Here is a 15,811-nt window from a genome sequence, read left to right as displayed (position 1 = left end):
GAGTGACCCGGGGGTATGCAGCTCTTGCTGGCCTTGAGCGTCAGTGTCATCTGGCACATTTTCAGGAACCCCGCACGAAGGGGTGGCTCGTTGATACATTAGTGACACCAGCCTTGATGTATGCAGCAGCGGTTTGGGCACCAGGGCTTGCAACCTCCACATGGGTACAGCTGGAGAGACCACAGATCTGGATGCTCTCAAGGATGATACGCAGCAAACCATCCGTCCCGCACGACATTGTTCGAGCTGAGTTTGCTGCACCACCTATGGCAGTGGAGGCATTCTTCCAGACGATCTCCTTTATATACAAGATGAGGGAGATGCCCATGGAGAGATTATCCCGCCGAGCTTTTGAGGCATCGAGACAGCTGGCCGAGGCTGGACACACTGGATCTTGGTATGCACAGATGCTATAGTGGTTCTCACATCATGGTATAAACATTGAGCGGTTGCCACCTTTTCAGTATGATGAGTCTGCTCCACGGGGTTACCTCTCTCTCAATGAGAGGAACAGAGTGATGAGACAGGACATCTGGCAGCACTACATACAGGAGACATGGACAGCACCAAAGAGCCCACTATGACCGAAGATGCTGTATTACAGAGAGAACTTTATGAGCATCTCAGGGGATGGGTTTATACATCGACCGCGGTACATGGATGTATACATGCCCCACAGCTCTCGTGTTGCTATTGGACAGCTACGAGTCTCATCACATCAGCTAGAGATAGAGGCTGGGAGAGTGGCACGGGTTCCTAGAGCTGAGCGGATATGCAGATTGTGCCACGAGAAGGTGGAGACTGAGGATCACTTTGTATGTAGATGTAGAGCCCACCAGGGGGTCAGAGATAGATATGCAGGATTGTTTGAGGAGCACTCTTCACTACATCAGTTGATGGAGGCCTCGGACCAGCGACAGCTTGGCAGACTACTACTAGAGGGGTGGGAGACAGTCCCAGCTCACAGATTTCTTCCAGAGAGCTATACCAGTGCCAGCTGATGTACCACGTGCGATGACCGCACAGAGAGCAGAGGAATTGAGAGCTAGGAGGAGACCTAGACAGACTGGACATAGAGCACCCGGACTCCGTCACCGAGAGATAGCAGCTATCCGAATGAGACACCAGATGGAGACACAGGAGAGGCTAGCTCGCTTTCATTCAGACTCAGGGTACATGTTCATGCCATTCACAGCCTCAGCATCGGCGATGTATGATATCTTATATCCCTCTTATGGCACTGGATGGAGTTAGACATAGATCTACATAGCATGCTTGTACTACCCCTTCAGCATATAGAGATGCATCTTGCCTTAGCACTCCATCCACATCCCCACCCCCCTTATATTGTTTGTATATGGGCTCCACCGATCCATGATAATTCACAGTTGTATCCAGACACATGCACACTTTTTCTTTTGTTTCTTTTCTTCCGATGACCGGAAGAACACAGTTGTATTATTTTTTGTCTCATAGGCCGACTTTGGCCTCTCGTAGACGTTAATATATCTTTCTCTCTCTCTCTCTCTCTCTCTCTCTCTCTCTCTCTCTCTCTCTCTCTCTCTCTCGCTTCTCGCCTACCCTCTTTGCTTCTCACCTACCCTCTCGCTTCTTGCCTCTCGCCTACCCTCCTCGCCCTTGCCTCTCGCCTCTGCTCATTCATGCCAGGCTTGGTGCAAGGCACCGCCAGGCCATGGCGGCTACCTCAGATAGGGGGCCCGCCTTGTCATAGCTGATGATACAGATGCAGGTGGTACAGACGACCTAGCCTACCAGCGATTCACGATGCCAAAGAAGTCGTACGCTCGTGCCCTGGCAACACCAACCAAAACCCTAACCAGTCAAAGCTCGAGCTCATGGGAGGTGTTCCTCCTAACAGAAATCGATAAGCTGCGAGAGGAGAATGGCAAGCTAAAGGATCAGCTCACTGAAATTGAGACCCAGCTAGCCACCCTTGAGAGCACGCCCGACCCAGTTCAGGCAGTTCAGGAGCAGATTCATGCAGCCAAAGCAGAGTTCATTGAAGCTACAGAAGGTATGGAGCAGCATCTTACCACAGAAATCATGTTAACCATCAAGGAAGAAGAACTCCGAGAAAGCATCGCTGAGCATCTCCAAGTAGGTGGACTTGGGACGAGCAAGAAGTCAGAGAGCAAACGGAAATTGATGAAGATGAATGCATCTCAGACACGGAGATTATGAGGAGGCGACTCAGTAAGGCCCTCCCCCTCATTGATATAGGCAACCCATGGACCATTGTCAAGAAAGGGAAGCATGCCATTGCGAAATATCACAATAAACAGGACAAGATCCAAGTTCTCCGATAGTCCAAATCATTACAGGGCACCAGGCTCTGGTTAGCTGATGAACTCACTCCCCTACAGCTTAAAAACAAAAGTGCAGAACTCGCCAATGTCCGAGCAGCCCGGCAAGCGGGAAGTGGGCAGTCTACCGTGACGAAAGGGCAATAATCGAAGACTTCCGTAAGCCTAAACCCAATTGACTAGCATTCTAATGTGCCATCGGCATTTTTTGTATCATAGATAGTTAATTATCATCCTAGGGTTTTCATTAATCTTTTGCTTGTGCCTAAGTGCACCCCGAAGTGGACTGTAATGACTGTGAGGTACCAATTTTTGGTCCCTTTTCCCTTAAAGCATTCTGTGGACGTTAATATGACTTTCTTTCTTTCTTTCTTTCTCTCTCTCTTTAGTACCCGGACCACAGGCTAGTGCAAGAGCTTGGCCAAGAGGTGTGTCACTCAACAGAGCCACTGAGTTATGCAGAGCTCAATGCCCAAGACCCCATGGCCCTCACCGACGGTCACGCCACCACAGGAGGATCCAAGCCATCATCGCCCATCATCACACGACCTTCTCGCGCCGGCTCAGCTTTACCACCTTGAGCACCATGTCACAGCGGCCCCTAAGGGATGTATTAGGGTGATATGAGAGCTCTCTGCTCATGTACCTAGATCAGAGTTGATAGTTCTAGATTTTTGTTATCTTTCTTTATTTCTATTTTGTACCCAAGATGATGTGCCTCATGGATATGATGTAACCTTTTGGTCTCATAGGTCATTTTGGCCTTTTGAAGATGTTAATACAACTCTCTCAATCTCTCTCTCTCTCTCTCTCTCTCTCTCTCACTCTGCGCCAGCCCCCTCTGCGCCCCCTCCCGCCAACCCCTCGCCCCCCTCTGCGCCAGACCCCTCTGCCCCCCCTCCCGCCAGCAACCCCCTCTGCACCCCCTCCCGCCAGCCCCTCACCCCCCTCTGCGCCAACCCCTCTACCCCCCCTCCCACCAGCAGCCCCCTCTGCGCCAGCCCTCCCTCCCGCCCTCTCTCCCGCCAACCCCCCTGCCCTCCCTCCCTCCCTCCCTCCCTCCCTCTCTCCCTCTCTCTCTCTCTCTCTCTCTCTCTCTCACGTGGGGTGACCGCACAGAGAGCAGAGGAATTGAGAGCCAGGAGGAGACCTAGACAGACTGGACACAGAGCACCCCGACTCCGTCACCCAGAGATAGCAGCTATCCGGATGCGACACCAGATGGAGACACAGGAGAGGCTAGCTCGCTTTCATTCAGACTCAGGGTACATGTTCACGCCACTCACAGCCTCAGCATCGGCGTTGTATGATATCTTATATCCCTCTTATGGCACTGGATGGAGGTAGACATAGATCTGCATAGCATGCTTGTACTACCCCTTCAGCATATAGAGATGCATCTTGCCTTAGCACTCCATCCACATCCCCACCCCCCTTTATATTGTTTGTATATGGGCTCCACCGATCCATGATGATTCACAGTTGTATCCAGACACATGCACACTTTTCTTTCTTTTTCTTTTCTTCCGATGACCGGAAGAACACAATTGTATTATTTTGTGTCTCATAGGCCGACTTTGGCCTCTCGTAGACGTTAATATATCTTTCTCTCTATCTCTCCCGTCGCCTTCGCATCTCTCTCCCCGTCGCCTCTCTCTCTTTCTCTCCCCGTCGCTTGCACTTTCTCTCTCCCCGTCGCCTGCACATCCCCTCCCCGTCGCTTCGTTTTGGTCGCTGCCTGTGCTGCTGCTGCCGCCATGTGAAGCCCCAGCCCAATCCAGGTTATGTTCGCTACCCTTTCCTCACCCACCCTTGCTCAAGGCAGCAACATAAGTGTTAGGGTTCTCTCTCTCCGAGGTACATCGACATGGCCAAGGGTGCAAGCAAAGAGGAGATAGTCAAAATGGAGGATAAGCTGAACATCTCCATCAGAGAAAACAAGAAGACGGCGGACTCTACCATCAACAACATCATCAACCGACTTTCCACAGTCGAGAAGGAGATCGAAGCTTTACAAAAAGAGAAGGAAGCTTGGAAAAGGGAGAAGGAGACTTGGGAGAAGGAGAGGGAGAAAGAGAAGGAAGGAGGGAAGAAGGAGAAAGAAGCATGGAAAGAGGAGAAAGAGGGATGGAAGAAGGAACGGGACACAATGAAGGCGGAAATTGACATCCTCAAAGCGATCTCTCTACGGGACCGACCACCACGGGAGGAGGGGGAGATTGTGGAAGTTGACAAAGAGGCCATCAAAGAGGAACTCACGAAGGCAATCACCAAGAGCCTAGAAGGTAAGATGGAGGCAACAAGGGAGGGTTGGGTAGAAGTGGTGAAGAGGAACATCAAAAAGGAAGTGAAAGAGGATGCCCAAAAAGAAGGGCTCCAAATCGTCAACACCACCATTGAGGAGCGGATGCGACATGCTCGTAGACCCAATGTGAGAGTCACAGGAATTCCCAAGGTAGCCGCCTCTACCCCCAAGGGGGATGGGCGGACACTATGCACACGACTTGGATACTCACATGAGGGACCCCCCCCCCCCCCCCCCTTCCTCAAAGCTTGGAGGGCCGAGAAAGACATGACAAAGAAGAGAGCTCTCATCATACAGTTTCAGGATGTGGAGGCACGCACCATCTTCATGAGGAAGAGGGTCATACTAGAGGGCTACCTCGAGTAGAGGGATTCCAGTGGGAGTCAGCATACAGGAGGACCACACGCCAAGGTACCTCGAGAGGGTCGGGGGGAGTAGCAGTTCTATTGAGACGTGAGCTACAGGGCAGACTGAGAGTGGTAGCACAGGATCCAGAGGCCAGATACATGTGGATCAGCTTACAGCTCTCACAGGACAGGGTTATATACATAGCCCTATGTTACTTTCCTCCATAAGGATCCTCCTATGTCATTACAAAGGCCATGCCACAGGAGGAGGAGACAGGAGCCTCGCCATACACTTGTCTATCAAAGGAGATTATGCATTATTCTACACTAGAGGAGGTATTTCTTACGGGTGACTTCAATGCCCACACAGAGCAGACAGTGTGAGGTGTATGACTATGATGACATGGAGATCCTCCACCCTGTGGATCCAGAGGAGAGAGGGGCTAGTCGGGCATCAGAGGACACTGGACCAGACAGAGGACATTATGGGGACCACTTACTAGAGGTGGGAGCCAGGCATCGTCTCGTTATTTATAACGGGATGCTACAGTGGCCGGGATCAGGAGGGTTGACATGCTTCCCACATGGGGGTCATACACGGACCGAAGGCACGGTGGTAGACTACATTACGGGGTCTTTGGAGAGGCATCACAGCTTGTCACCTCATTCTCCATCCCACCTCGTCCTATTGGGGCAGATCATACATACTTGGCATTTTCACTACCCGGATCACCAGTATCACCAGCCCCCCACATACCGACACCACACACTACCATCTACTTCACACATGACATGGCAGACATATACGCTGGCAGAGTAGAGGATGGGCTCCTACTCATGGATCCCCTGGCACCTATGGATACCATTACAACCCAGCTGGCATCACTCCTACACACGGCTGCATTACAGAGCTTCCCACATCATGTCCACTCAGGAGAGCCTGCGAGATCTGGGACTATGCCCCAGAACAGATGGTATGATGACGAGTGCAGAGCCCTATACTCACAGCTCCGCATACAGAGAGCCTTGGGAGGCATCACAGAGCAGGAGTCGAGGAAAGAGATGAGGAGACTTATTCGCCGCAAAAGGTGGGCCTTCGCAGAGATACAAGAGCTAGAGATCTTCCATTTCTTTATGAGTAGAGATAGCCCTATCTCATGGTGGCACTTCAGAGAGCCCCGAACACCGACACCCATTGCAGACCCACAGACATGGCACACATATGCAGAGCGCCTGCACCACGCCCCACAGTAGCCACCTATACCTCAGCCACAGGAGCCTCGACCTACCACATGTAGCTTCTTTACCCACTCAATGGTAAAGGAAGCTATCCGCCGCCTACAGCATGGACAGGCCGCCGACCATATCGGCCTACAAGGTAAGCATCTCATATATGCACTAGATTCTTTGGCTCCTTTTCTTGCACACCTGTTTAACAAGGCACTCGCAGAGGGTTTGCCTGCGGAGTGGACGATGCACACCATTGTGCCCATCCACAAAACAGGGGATATGCTCGATCCGACCAACTACAGGACGGTTATGGTTGGCCACGTGTTGGCCAAACTCTATTGTGCAGTGTTGGAGCAAGAGCTTAGCTTATATGCTGAGAGAGCAGGTTCATGCTCATCAGGGCTGGCAAGCTTCAGGAGAGCTTTCTCTACCACTGACCATGTATTCACTTTGAGATGTATGATTGATCAAACCAAAGTGAGGAAGAGAAGCTCTATTGCTGCTTTGTGGATTTCCGCAAGAAGGCATTTGACACAATACCACGAGAGAGGCTCTTTCAGCGCCTGCAGTCTCTTGGCATACCAGTAGATATGACATGGGGCATCTATGCATTATATGAGCAGGTTTTTGGGCGAGTCAGATGCCCAGGAGGTATGTCCGAGACTATTGGTAGCACCATTGGTGTGAAGCAAGGATGCCCACTTTCCCCCACGCTATTTGGGTTATACATTGATGAGGTGGCTGACTTCATTACACAAGGAGGCGGAGATGGAGTTGATCTAGCAGGTACCTCAGTACATATTATGCTTTATGCGGATGATATTGTATTAGTGTCTGAGTCTCCAGGAGGTCTACAGCAGCATCTACATGCACTCCATGATTTCTGCACACAAAGGGGTCTTACTGTGAACCTTGGGAAAACCAAGGTTATGGTCTTTCATACATCGAGAAAGGGCAAAAGTCAGCTGACATTCACTTTCGCAGGACGCCAAGTGGAGGTGGTGACATCATACGTGTACCTAGGGGTTACCTTCTCTGCAACAGCCACGCGCTTCACCATGGGTTCAGCAGCCAGAGCCAGATTGACACCGGGATATGCAGCATTGGCTATGCTAGAGAGACAGTGCCACCAGGCGCATTTTCAAGAGCCCTAGACGAAGGGGTGGCTATTTGACACATTAGTCACACCGGCAGTGATGTATGCAGCAGCGGTATGGGCGTCGGGCCTTGCTACCCATTGGTGGACACAGATAGAGAGACCACAGGCCCTCGGTATTGCACGCATGATACGCAGCAAACCGTCAGTACCTCATGACATTATCCGAGCAGAGTATGCTGCGCCTCCTATGATGGTAGAGGCCATATTCCAGACTACATGCCTGCTAGACAGCTTCAGAGAGATGCCACAGGATAGATTGTCATACAGAGCTTTTGAGGCATCTAGACAGCTGGCTGAGGCAGGAGACAGAGGATCATGGTATGCACAGGTCACACATTGGTTCTCACAGCATGGCCTAGACATGGATCATCTACCACCATTGCATAATGACAGGGATGCACCACATATCTGTCTCTCTCATAGTGAGAGGAACACAGTATTGAGACAGGACCTATGGCAGCTCTATACATTCTTTCTTTCTTTCTCAGGGAGCTGTGGGCATCCCCTTCATTGATGTATACCATTCTATACCTCCAGTATGGTACAGGATGGAGCTAGCTAGGTTGCATATCATGATTGTATACTCCATGCATATAGCTTTGCATTCTCCTAGTAGTAGAGCTCCATCACCTCCCCCACTCATTGTACTTATTGCACACCCAGATTCAGCTTTTAGTTCAGTACTTTTTCATTTTGTTGGGATGACAGAGGATACCTCACACAGGTACACTGATTTGTCTCATAGGCCGAGTTCGGTCTTTTGGAAGACGTTAATAAAATCTTTCTTTCTTTCTTTCTCTCTCTCTCTCTCTCTCTGGATAGTGATGTGTATGATGCTTACCTTTGTTGCTGGAGTTTTCTTCCCAGATGTTATCCATTAGGAGCTCCTAGTACCGTACTTTTCCTCATAGTTGTTTCAGTTTCAGTTAGTTGTTTAGTTGTTTTTAGCTTTCCTTACACAGACATTGTATCAGATCCACCAATTGTTGTAACCTTTTTGGTCTCATAGGTCATTTTGGCCTTTTGAAGATGTTAATATATCATTTCATTTCTCTCTCTCTCTCTCATCCTCCCTCTCTCTCTCTCTCTCTCTCTCTCTCGTTGAGAGGCGCCACGTCATGATTTTCTCCCGAATGATCTGCAGCAAACCATCCGTCCCACACCAGACAATCCAGGCAGAGTTTGCTGCAGCTCCAATGGTAGTGGATGCATTCAAGCTTTGTTTTGATCCTGGATCTATTTTTTTTCTTTTTATGGGTCTTACAAGTGGTGACTATGAAACCAAGCCCTGGCCCCTTATCTTAATATTATTATCATGTATTCTCACTTTGTAATGCCAAAGAGGCCAAGACCAATTGTTAAATATAATGTTAAGATACCAAGATTATTCAGCAACAAAACCATTGGGGCCAAGACCTAGGGAAATTAACATGTACCATATGATAGCAATTAATGCCAAGTTTGTGGCCAACTTGTCTATGTGGAGATGTTTCTCTACCTGGGGTAAAGTTGGAAAGGTCAACCAGCCATGAGAAGGGAGGAGGTGCCAACTTTGGGGTGAAGATAAACCCCATGACCTGCTTCTTGCTGAACGCTTCTGTACAGAAAGCCTAACTTCTGTCCAGATGGATGTACGGAAACCCCAACTGCTGTATGGATTGCCACAGAAACATAAGTTCTGTACAAACCTGATTGGCTGGTGTACCACCAGTCTTGCTGATTTATGGACTGTTGTTGTACCATCTTCTGTGCCTGCTAGATTTACTGTTGTACTTGTAGTAACTTCTGTGCAGACCTGTATAGCCGTGCCAGCTGCAAAGTACCCTAATTCTGTTTCCCAGGGTCTGTGGGCCCCCTGGGGCCTGCACTTGCTGGTGAACACTTCCTACATGCTGTCCAGCAACTATATATGCTGTTTGATAGTGGGCAACCTGTTCTTGCTGTGCGGTACCAGTTGGTGCTGCTCTGTGCTTATGGGTGCTTGCTAGCTGCTGTTGACACCTGCTTCTGTTGATGAGCACCCTGTATTTATTGCCTGGCACCTATGGGTAATTTGTTGGTGGTGCCGCCAGTGCCTATGGGCACCCCTACCTACTATCTGGTGCCCTATTCCGGTTGTTGGGTGCCCTGAACCTGCTAAGAGGTCAGCCCAAGGCTGATTGTTGCTGAAACAGGTAGTTGGCCAGGCAGAAGGACCCACATTGTTGGATTCTTTAAGGATTTGAAATCAAACTGGTAACTTGGCTGGCAAGGGGTTCTTGTTTTGATGGCTTGCATGATAGTTTCACCAACAAAGCCTGTCCAGAGGGATCTTCATCGAGCTGTGAAAATCCAGTTTTGATGTCCCCAGGAACCCCAAAGCTTTGTACCTGACAGAATCCCTTCTGGGAATACACAAATTAAAGGGGGGGAGATCTTTGGACCCCAGTGTAGTGTACTGATCCCTTTCTGGTAATTTAAAAACAAAATAAAAAGCGAGGGAGGTAGCATCTTCGGTTCCTAGTGTGGTGTGCTAAGCATACGTCCACGGCATCACACATGGGTACATATTTTGCATCTGTTCATTTTCGTGCATCATGTGGTTAATTAAGTAAATAAGTAAGGTCTCCCCCCTTGTGTGCTCAATCAAAAGCCCAATGCTGCCCACTTGATGCCAAGCGGTCCACTGGCTTCAAAAGCAAGGGCATTACTTGATCAGCTCAAAGTTTTTGGTTCAGACCTATGATCCACATCTCAAATATCTTGACTCAGACTCAAGAAGATGTGTCCTCTCATCAAATGAGGTGGAGGCATGTTTCGTAGAAATTGAGCTTTTCAGATTGTGCTTAAACAAGCCTTTTGAAGGTGCAACAAACCTTGAAGACTCTGTAGTCAACACTTCATTGTGAAATACAAGATGAGGCCGTCTACTCATTATGAGCATTTGAAAAACGTATGGTCCTCGCATGTGCTACCTAGTTGGGTTCTGGTCCAAATGTTTTCAAATGTTTGAAACGCAAAATTAAGCATATTAATGGCCTACCTTCCATCTACTGAGCCCAGAGGGTGCAATCCATCACTAGCAAAACGGCCTTCCAGCTCCTGGTCGTTTCTCCGCATCGTTTTTGTTCTCCGTGATACAGGATGTGTACCATTAGAAGAAGAAACATTGACTACTGGAATAGTACATATATCCTCATCAGCCTCACAATCAAGCATCCGTTTCACACTGCCAAAGAGAGCAGAACAGCAAGATAAAGTCAATTAGAGGCTTTTGTCTGACACAGTCAATACACAGCAGTAAATTCTTGTTTAAAAACATGAAAAACAGAACGAATGAAATATCTACTGTTTTTTTTGGAGGGACCGCAACAAGCATTCAACACCAAGAGCAAAAGTGTGAAACATTTACGAAGATTAATCCTTTTAAAATGTATTTACCAAATAATGAAGGAAGCCACATTTACCTGTACTCCCCTTTGTTGTAGAGGTGTAGATGTAAATCATCAACTACTTTGAAAAATAGTATACCACGTAGCTTTGTGAGGTCTGAACGAACATCTTCCAGGGCCCCGACCTGCCACAATACAACCATCTTCAGAACCGTTGGCGCTACTTCGATCAAGCTGCCATTGTAGCATCTGAAGCAACGCATGTGTGCATGTATTTAATAAAACAATATTTCTAATATTGTTGATCATTAATAAGTGTGTATGTTTGTGTGTGTCTGTGTGTAGTAGTGTGGAGTGCCGACTGCCGACCTGCTGCCCACCGACCTGCCGACCGGCCGACTGCTAAGCCGACTGCTGCCTGATGCCCTCTGTTAACTCTGCAGCGCTGGCCTCCGCTGCCTCTGCAGGGCTGGCTGCTTCTTGTCCTATGCCCCTTTACAGCACCACCCGTCTTGCCTCCGCCACTTGCTGCCTCTGCAGCAGTGCTTACCTGCCGTTTGCCGCCTACCCCCTTTCCTCCTGTTCATAGAACCTTCGTTCTTTCTATTTTCTTCTGGGTGCGACTCTCTGTGTGTGAGTGTTTGTGTCTTCTAATCCTTCTGTATCTAATAGTTTTGCCTTCTTTTTTCTTGTTGCTTTGCCCCCCTCTCCTCTTCTCCGTGTGTCTTGCCTCTTCTTGTCTTCTGTATCTCTTCTGTCTTTCGCCTGTTTTCTCCTCTTTTCCGATATGGCTCAATCTGCCGCTGCTTACCATAGAAGGGAATTGTCTGTTGATCCCAAACACAGACAACTGCATTCTGATCCACAACCTTTCCGTTGTGTCAATCCCAAACTGCAGCACTTTTGTGACACTCTTGAGGAAGGCTTTGCAGATATCTGACAAGCATGGGACGCGCCTATGCCAGATTTCTGTTTGAAAATCCCTCGTCGCCAAGGGCCGCTAGTTTGTAGTCCTATTTGACATGGGCAGTTCTGAGGACGCCATCTCTCCCCAGTTGGATAACAAAATGAGTTGTACATTAGTGCCATATCATTTGGATGTGGATGGGTTCACACCTGGTCTCTGCACCCACATATCTCAACAGGCACAGCAGTTTGCCTTTGTAGTTCAAAAGGCCTCATTCCAACGTGATTTCATTCTCGCCTCTCTTGGGGTGTGACATGATCTTAGGAATCCAGTGGTTTCGTCAGTATGAGCCTATTCCCGATTGGGGGCAAGACACTTCCTATTTGTAAAGGTTTTCTTGAGCCCGTCATGATTCATGGAGATAGAAGCATATTCTTGGCATCCTGTTGATGTCTCATCTCCAGGCCCGACGAGCTATCCTATTTGTCCAAAAGAAGGACAAGTTTGCACGCCCTTGTGTAGACTACAGGGCATTAAACAAACTCACCATTAAGAATAAGTTTCCTATGCCAAGGATTGAGTACATTCTGGAGCGTTTAGACGGTGCAAAATTTCTCACTAAGATCGACCATAAGAGTGGTTACCATCAGGTCCGCATTTTTGAACCTGACATTCCAAAAAAAGCTTTCTCGACAGACCGTGGTCACTACGAGTTTGTAGTCATGCCCTTTGAGCTTACCAACGCACCCGCAACCTTCAATAACATGATGTCCAGAATTTTCGCAGTCCTCATTGGTAAGTGTGTTTTCATATTTCTTGATGACATACTTATATTCTCAGCCATTGCGAAGCAACATGAGAAAGATGTGGAGAAAGTCTTGCAACTTTTGCGAGATAATGGGCTCTACATAAAAGCCAAAAAGTCTATCTTCGACGTTACAAAGGTTCAATACTTGGGCTATATCTTCAGTTCCGCTGGGATTCAATTGGACCCCTCAAAGATTCAAGAGATCTTGGATTGGGACATCCCTCAAACTGTCCAAGAGATCTATTCTTTTGTAGGTCTTTGCCAAGCCTACAGCACTCATGTTCACCAGTTTTCTAACCTTGTAGCACGTCTCACTGACTTGCTCAAGGGGGTGAAGACTCGTAGATAAAAAGTCAGTTACAGGCAAGGCGCTTGATACATTCCGTGCACTCCAGAAAGCAGCCTCAGAAGCGCCTGTTCTGAAGTTAGCATCTTGGGATGAACCTTTCGAGGTCGTTACCGATGCTAGCAATGTAACCATAGGTGCAGTTCTTCAACACGACAATAGACCCGTGGCCTACTACAGTAGAAAGTTGGATGTCACTGAAAAGAATTATTCGGTTTATGACAAAGAGCTTTTGGGTGTGATCACAGCACTCAAGCATTGGAAGCCTTTCCTTTATGGACAGGTTTTCACAGTCAAAACAAACCACCAAGCACTCAAGTGGCTTCAAACCATGTCAAGTGCCCAATGGAGTGATCAGCAAGCTAGATGGAGACAGATCTTCCAACAATTTGGAGGAATGATCGAGTACATCCCTGGTAAGCATAACCCAATCGCAGATGCTCTTAGTCGAAAGGCCAAAATCCAGACCATGCAGGGGTCTACCATTCTCGAAATCACTAGGAAAGACTTAGATAGCATGAAAGATCAATATGTCAATTTCCCCGAGTTTGGTACTGAATAAAGTTTGGTCCTCGCCTCTGAGCCTTGCCATTACTCAGTGCAGAACGGTTGGTTGTTCTCCAAGAACCATCTCTGTGTCATTCGGGAAAAGCGAGCAGCTCTTCTCCATGATGCCCATGACTCCTTAGTTGGAGGATATAGAGATATCAACAGTACCCTCGAGAAATTGGAATGGTCCTCCTATTGGCCAAAAATGAGGCGTGACGTTTATTCACATGTTCAAGCTTGTAAGATGTTTCAAAAAGTTCAGGTTCCACATACGAAAAAGGTTGGGTTAGGTCAACCTTTGCCTATCCCCGACAGACCTTTCATCGACATTTCTATGGACTTTGTACAACCTCTACCAGCATCCACCGGCTCTCGTAACACTCAGTGTTTTACCATTGTGGATCGCTTCAGTAACTTTTACATGCTCATCCCATGCAAGCATATGTCAGAATGAACAGCGGAAATGCAGACAACTGTTGTAGTGAGCAATACACAGATGAAAGAGAGAGAGAAGCTAGTGTAACTCTGCTATATACACCAATAAATTCCCAAAATACACAATGAAGGAGTGTGAGGGCAAGGGGCCATTTTATATGGCCCCTGACTGCTAATCGGCCAGCTCAAAACAGGCCGACAGCAGCCTGACGGCTCACGACCAGCAAAAAAGGTTAGTCGGCCAGCACCTACGGGCAGCCGACAGCCCATACACAGCTCCAAATAAATGGGACAAAATACGGAGAGAGAGTAAAAATGGAAAGACACCAAATACGGGCGGGCACACCCACAACGAAGGCCCTGACATAGTGTACAGAAAGGAGATAACTGCTAACACCCCCTCTTAGCTCCTGGATGTGGAACCAACCCCAGTGAGCTCGAGTGCCGCCGGAGCATAGCCTGAGGTAGAAACTTCGTGAAGAGGTCCGTTGCATTGTCCTCCATCGAACAATAAAGAAGAAAGATGTCACCAACCAAGATCTTCTCACGAACAAAGTGATATTGTATCTCTATGTGCTTGGTCCAGGCATGGAAGACCAGGTTCTGAGCAACAGCGATACAGCTCTGGTTATCGCACTGGATGACCGTGGGCTCCTTCAGTGGAAACCCAATCTCGCCAAGCAACCTCCGCAGCCACACAACCTCGCAAGCAGCACCACAAGCAGCCCGGTACTCTGCCTCTCTTGACGAAGAGGCAATAGTTGGCTGCCTCTTGCTACTCCATGAAACAGCTCCTGAGCCGAGCGTAAAACTGTAGCCTAATGTAGATATCCTCGTGTCTGGATCTCCTCCCCAATCTTAGTCACTCCAACCTTGGAGTCGAACTCGTTCCTTCGTTTCACCTCCAGTGGTATAGAAGAGTCCAAGATCCTTCGAGCCCTGCAGATACCGCAAGATCCGCAATCGTGTGTCCCAATGAGACTTCAATGGCGTTTGCATACATGAGCTCAACAGCCCCATAGGAAAGCTCAAGTCCAATCTGGTGATCAGCAACCAGATCAATGAACCAACTAGCTTCCGGTACAGAGAGGCATCAACTGGCTCACAGGGATCATTCACTGTAAGTTTTGTGTTCGAGTCCATCAGTGACGTGATAGCGTGGGCGGATGATGAACCCATCCTCTGTCAGGCATAGGAGGTGATCTCTGTAGAAGGCCATCTTAATCCCCAGTGGACGACTAAGTGAACTCCATGTCCTCTGAGTATCCAGTCTGACAATGTCCTTCTTGATAACCTTGTTTCGCTCTGCGCGGCTGAGAGCAAATGACGGGGCCTCTATGCTGTATTGGAACAAGGGGAGTGCCTCCATCTGCATACCGTGCATGCCAAACCAAGTGCCTACCTATGCATACTAACACTGTATCTCCCTCAAGTGTCAATTGTCTCGAGGACTCAAGGGCTAGTCGGGGGTATCTATCAAGTGGAAGCTCCCATAGCCTATGCCAGTATGTCACTGCCTGGAATAGAGCCTCTGTCACTATCGATGCAGCCCCCATCTCTGCCCACACAATCTCATGTGGCACTGATGGCTTACTCCTAATCATGCGTGAGATCAGGGGCCTCTCCATCGGCTTCCACCCATCATATACCTCCTCTGTATCTGTCTCGGTCGGCTCTCTCCTCTGTCTCCTCTTGTGGTATAAGCTAGGACCCCAAATGGGGCCACCATATAGTAGTGCAGGTGTAACTAGAGTATCAAATAGCCAAAGCTTCGTCAAAAGCCCAGGAAGCTTATAACAAATAAACAAATAAGTCTAGACGAGATGTCCACTTCAAGGAAGGGGATTGGGTCTATTTGCACATCATGAAATAGAGATTGAAACAAGTGGGCAAACACTGTCCCAAGCTTTCTTTCCGTAGTTTTGGACCCTTTCCTATAGTTGAAAAGATAAGTGATGTCTCCATGAAATTGAAGTAGCCTATCAGTTGGAAGATGCATGATGTTTTCCGTGTTTCTTGGCTAAAACCAT

At 48.4% G+C, this 15,811-nt stretch overlaps 1 protein-coding gene across 4 annotated transcripts in view; it reads right to left on the bottom strand.

The window, feature by feature from the left end:
• Nucleotides 1-15,811, bottom strand: part of SEC8 (subunit of exocyst complex 8) — a 144,213-nt gene that overhangs the window by 70,159 nt on the left and 58,243 nt on the right. For all 4 annotated transcript variants that reach the window (XM_086799695.1, XM_086799696.1, XM_086799697.1 and 1 more), the window contains exons 5-6: nucleotides 10,812-10,921; nucleotides 10,388-10,573 (exon numbers count right to left, since the gene is read on the bottom strand). In XM_086799695.1, coding sequence (XP_086655821.1) covers nucleotides 10,388-10,573; nucleotides 10,812-10,921 — 296 coding nt within the window. The remainder of the gene's footprint in view (nucleotides 1-10,387; nucleotides 10,574-10,811; nucleotides 10,922-15,811) is intronic.

Source organism: Cibotium barometz, chromosome 6, assembly GCF_041138505.1.
Source record: "Cibotium barometz isolate CiBa-2024 chromosome 6, ASM4113850v1, whole genome shotgun sequence".
In the NCBI taxonomy this organism is placed as follows: Eukaryota; Viridiplantae; Streptophyta; class Polypodiopsida; order Cyatheales; family Cibotiaceae; genus Cibotium; species Cibotium barometz.
This window is presented reverse-complemented; position numbering and strand designations above follow the sequence as displayed.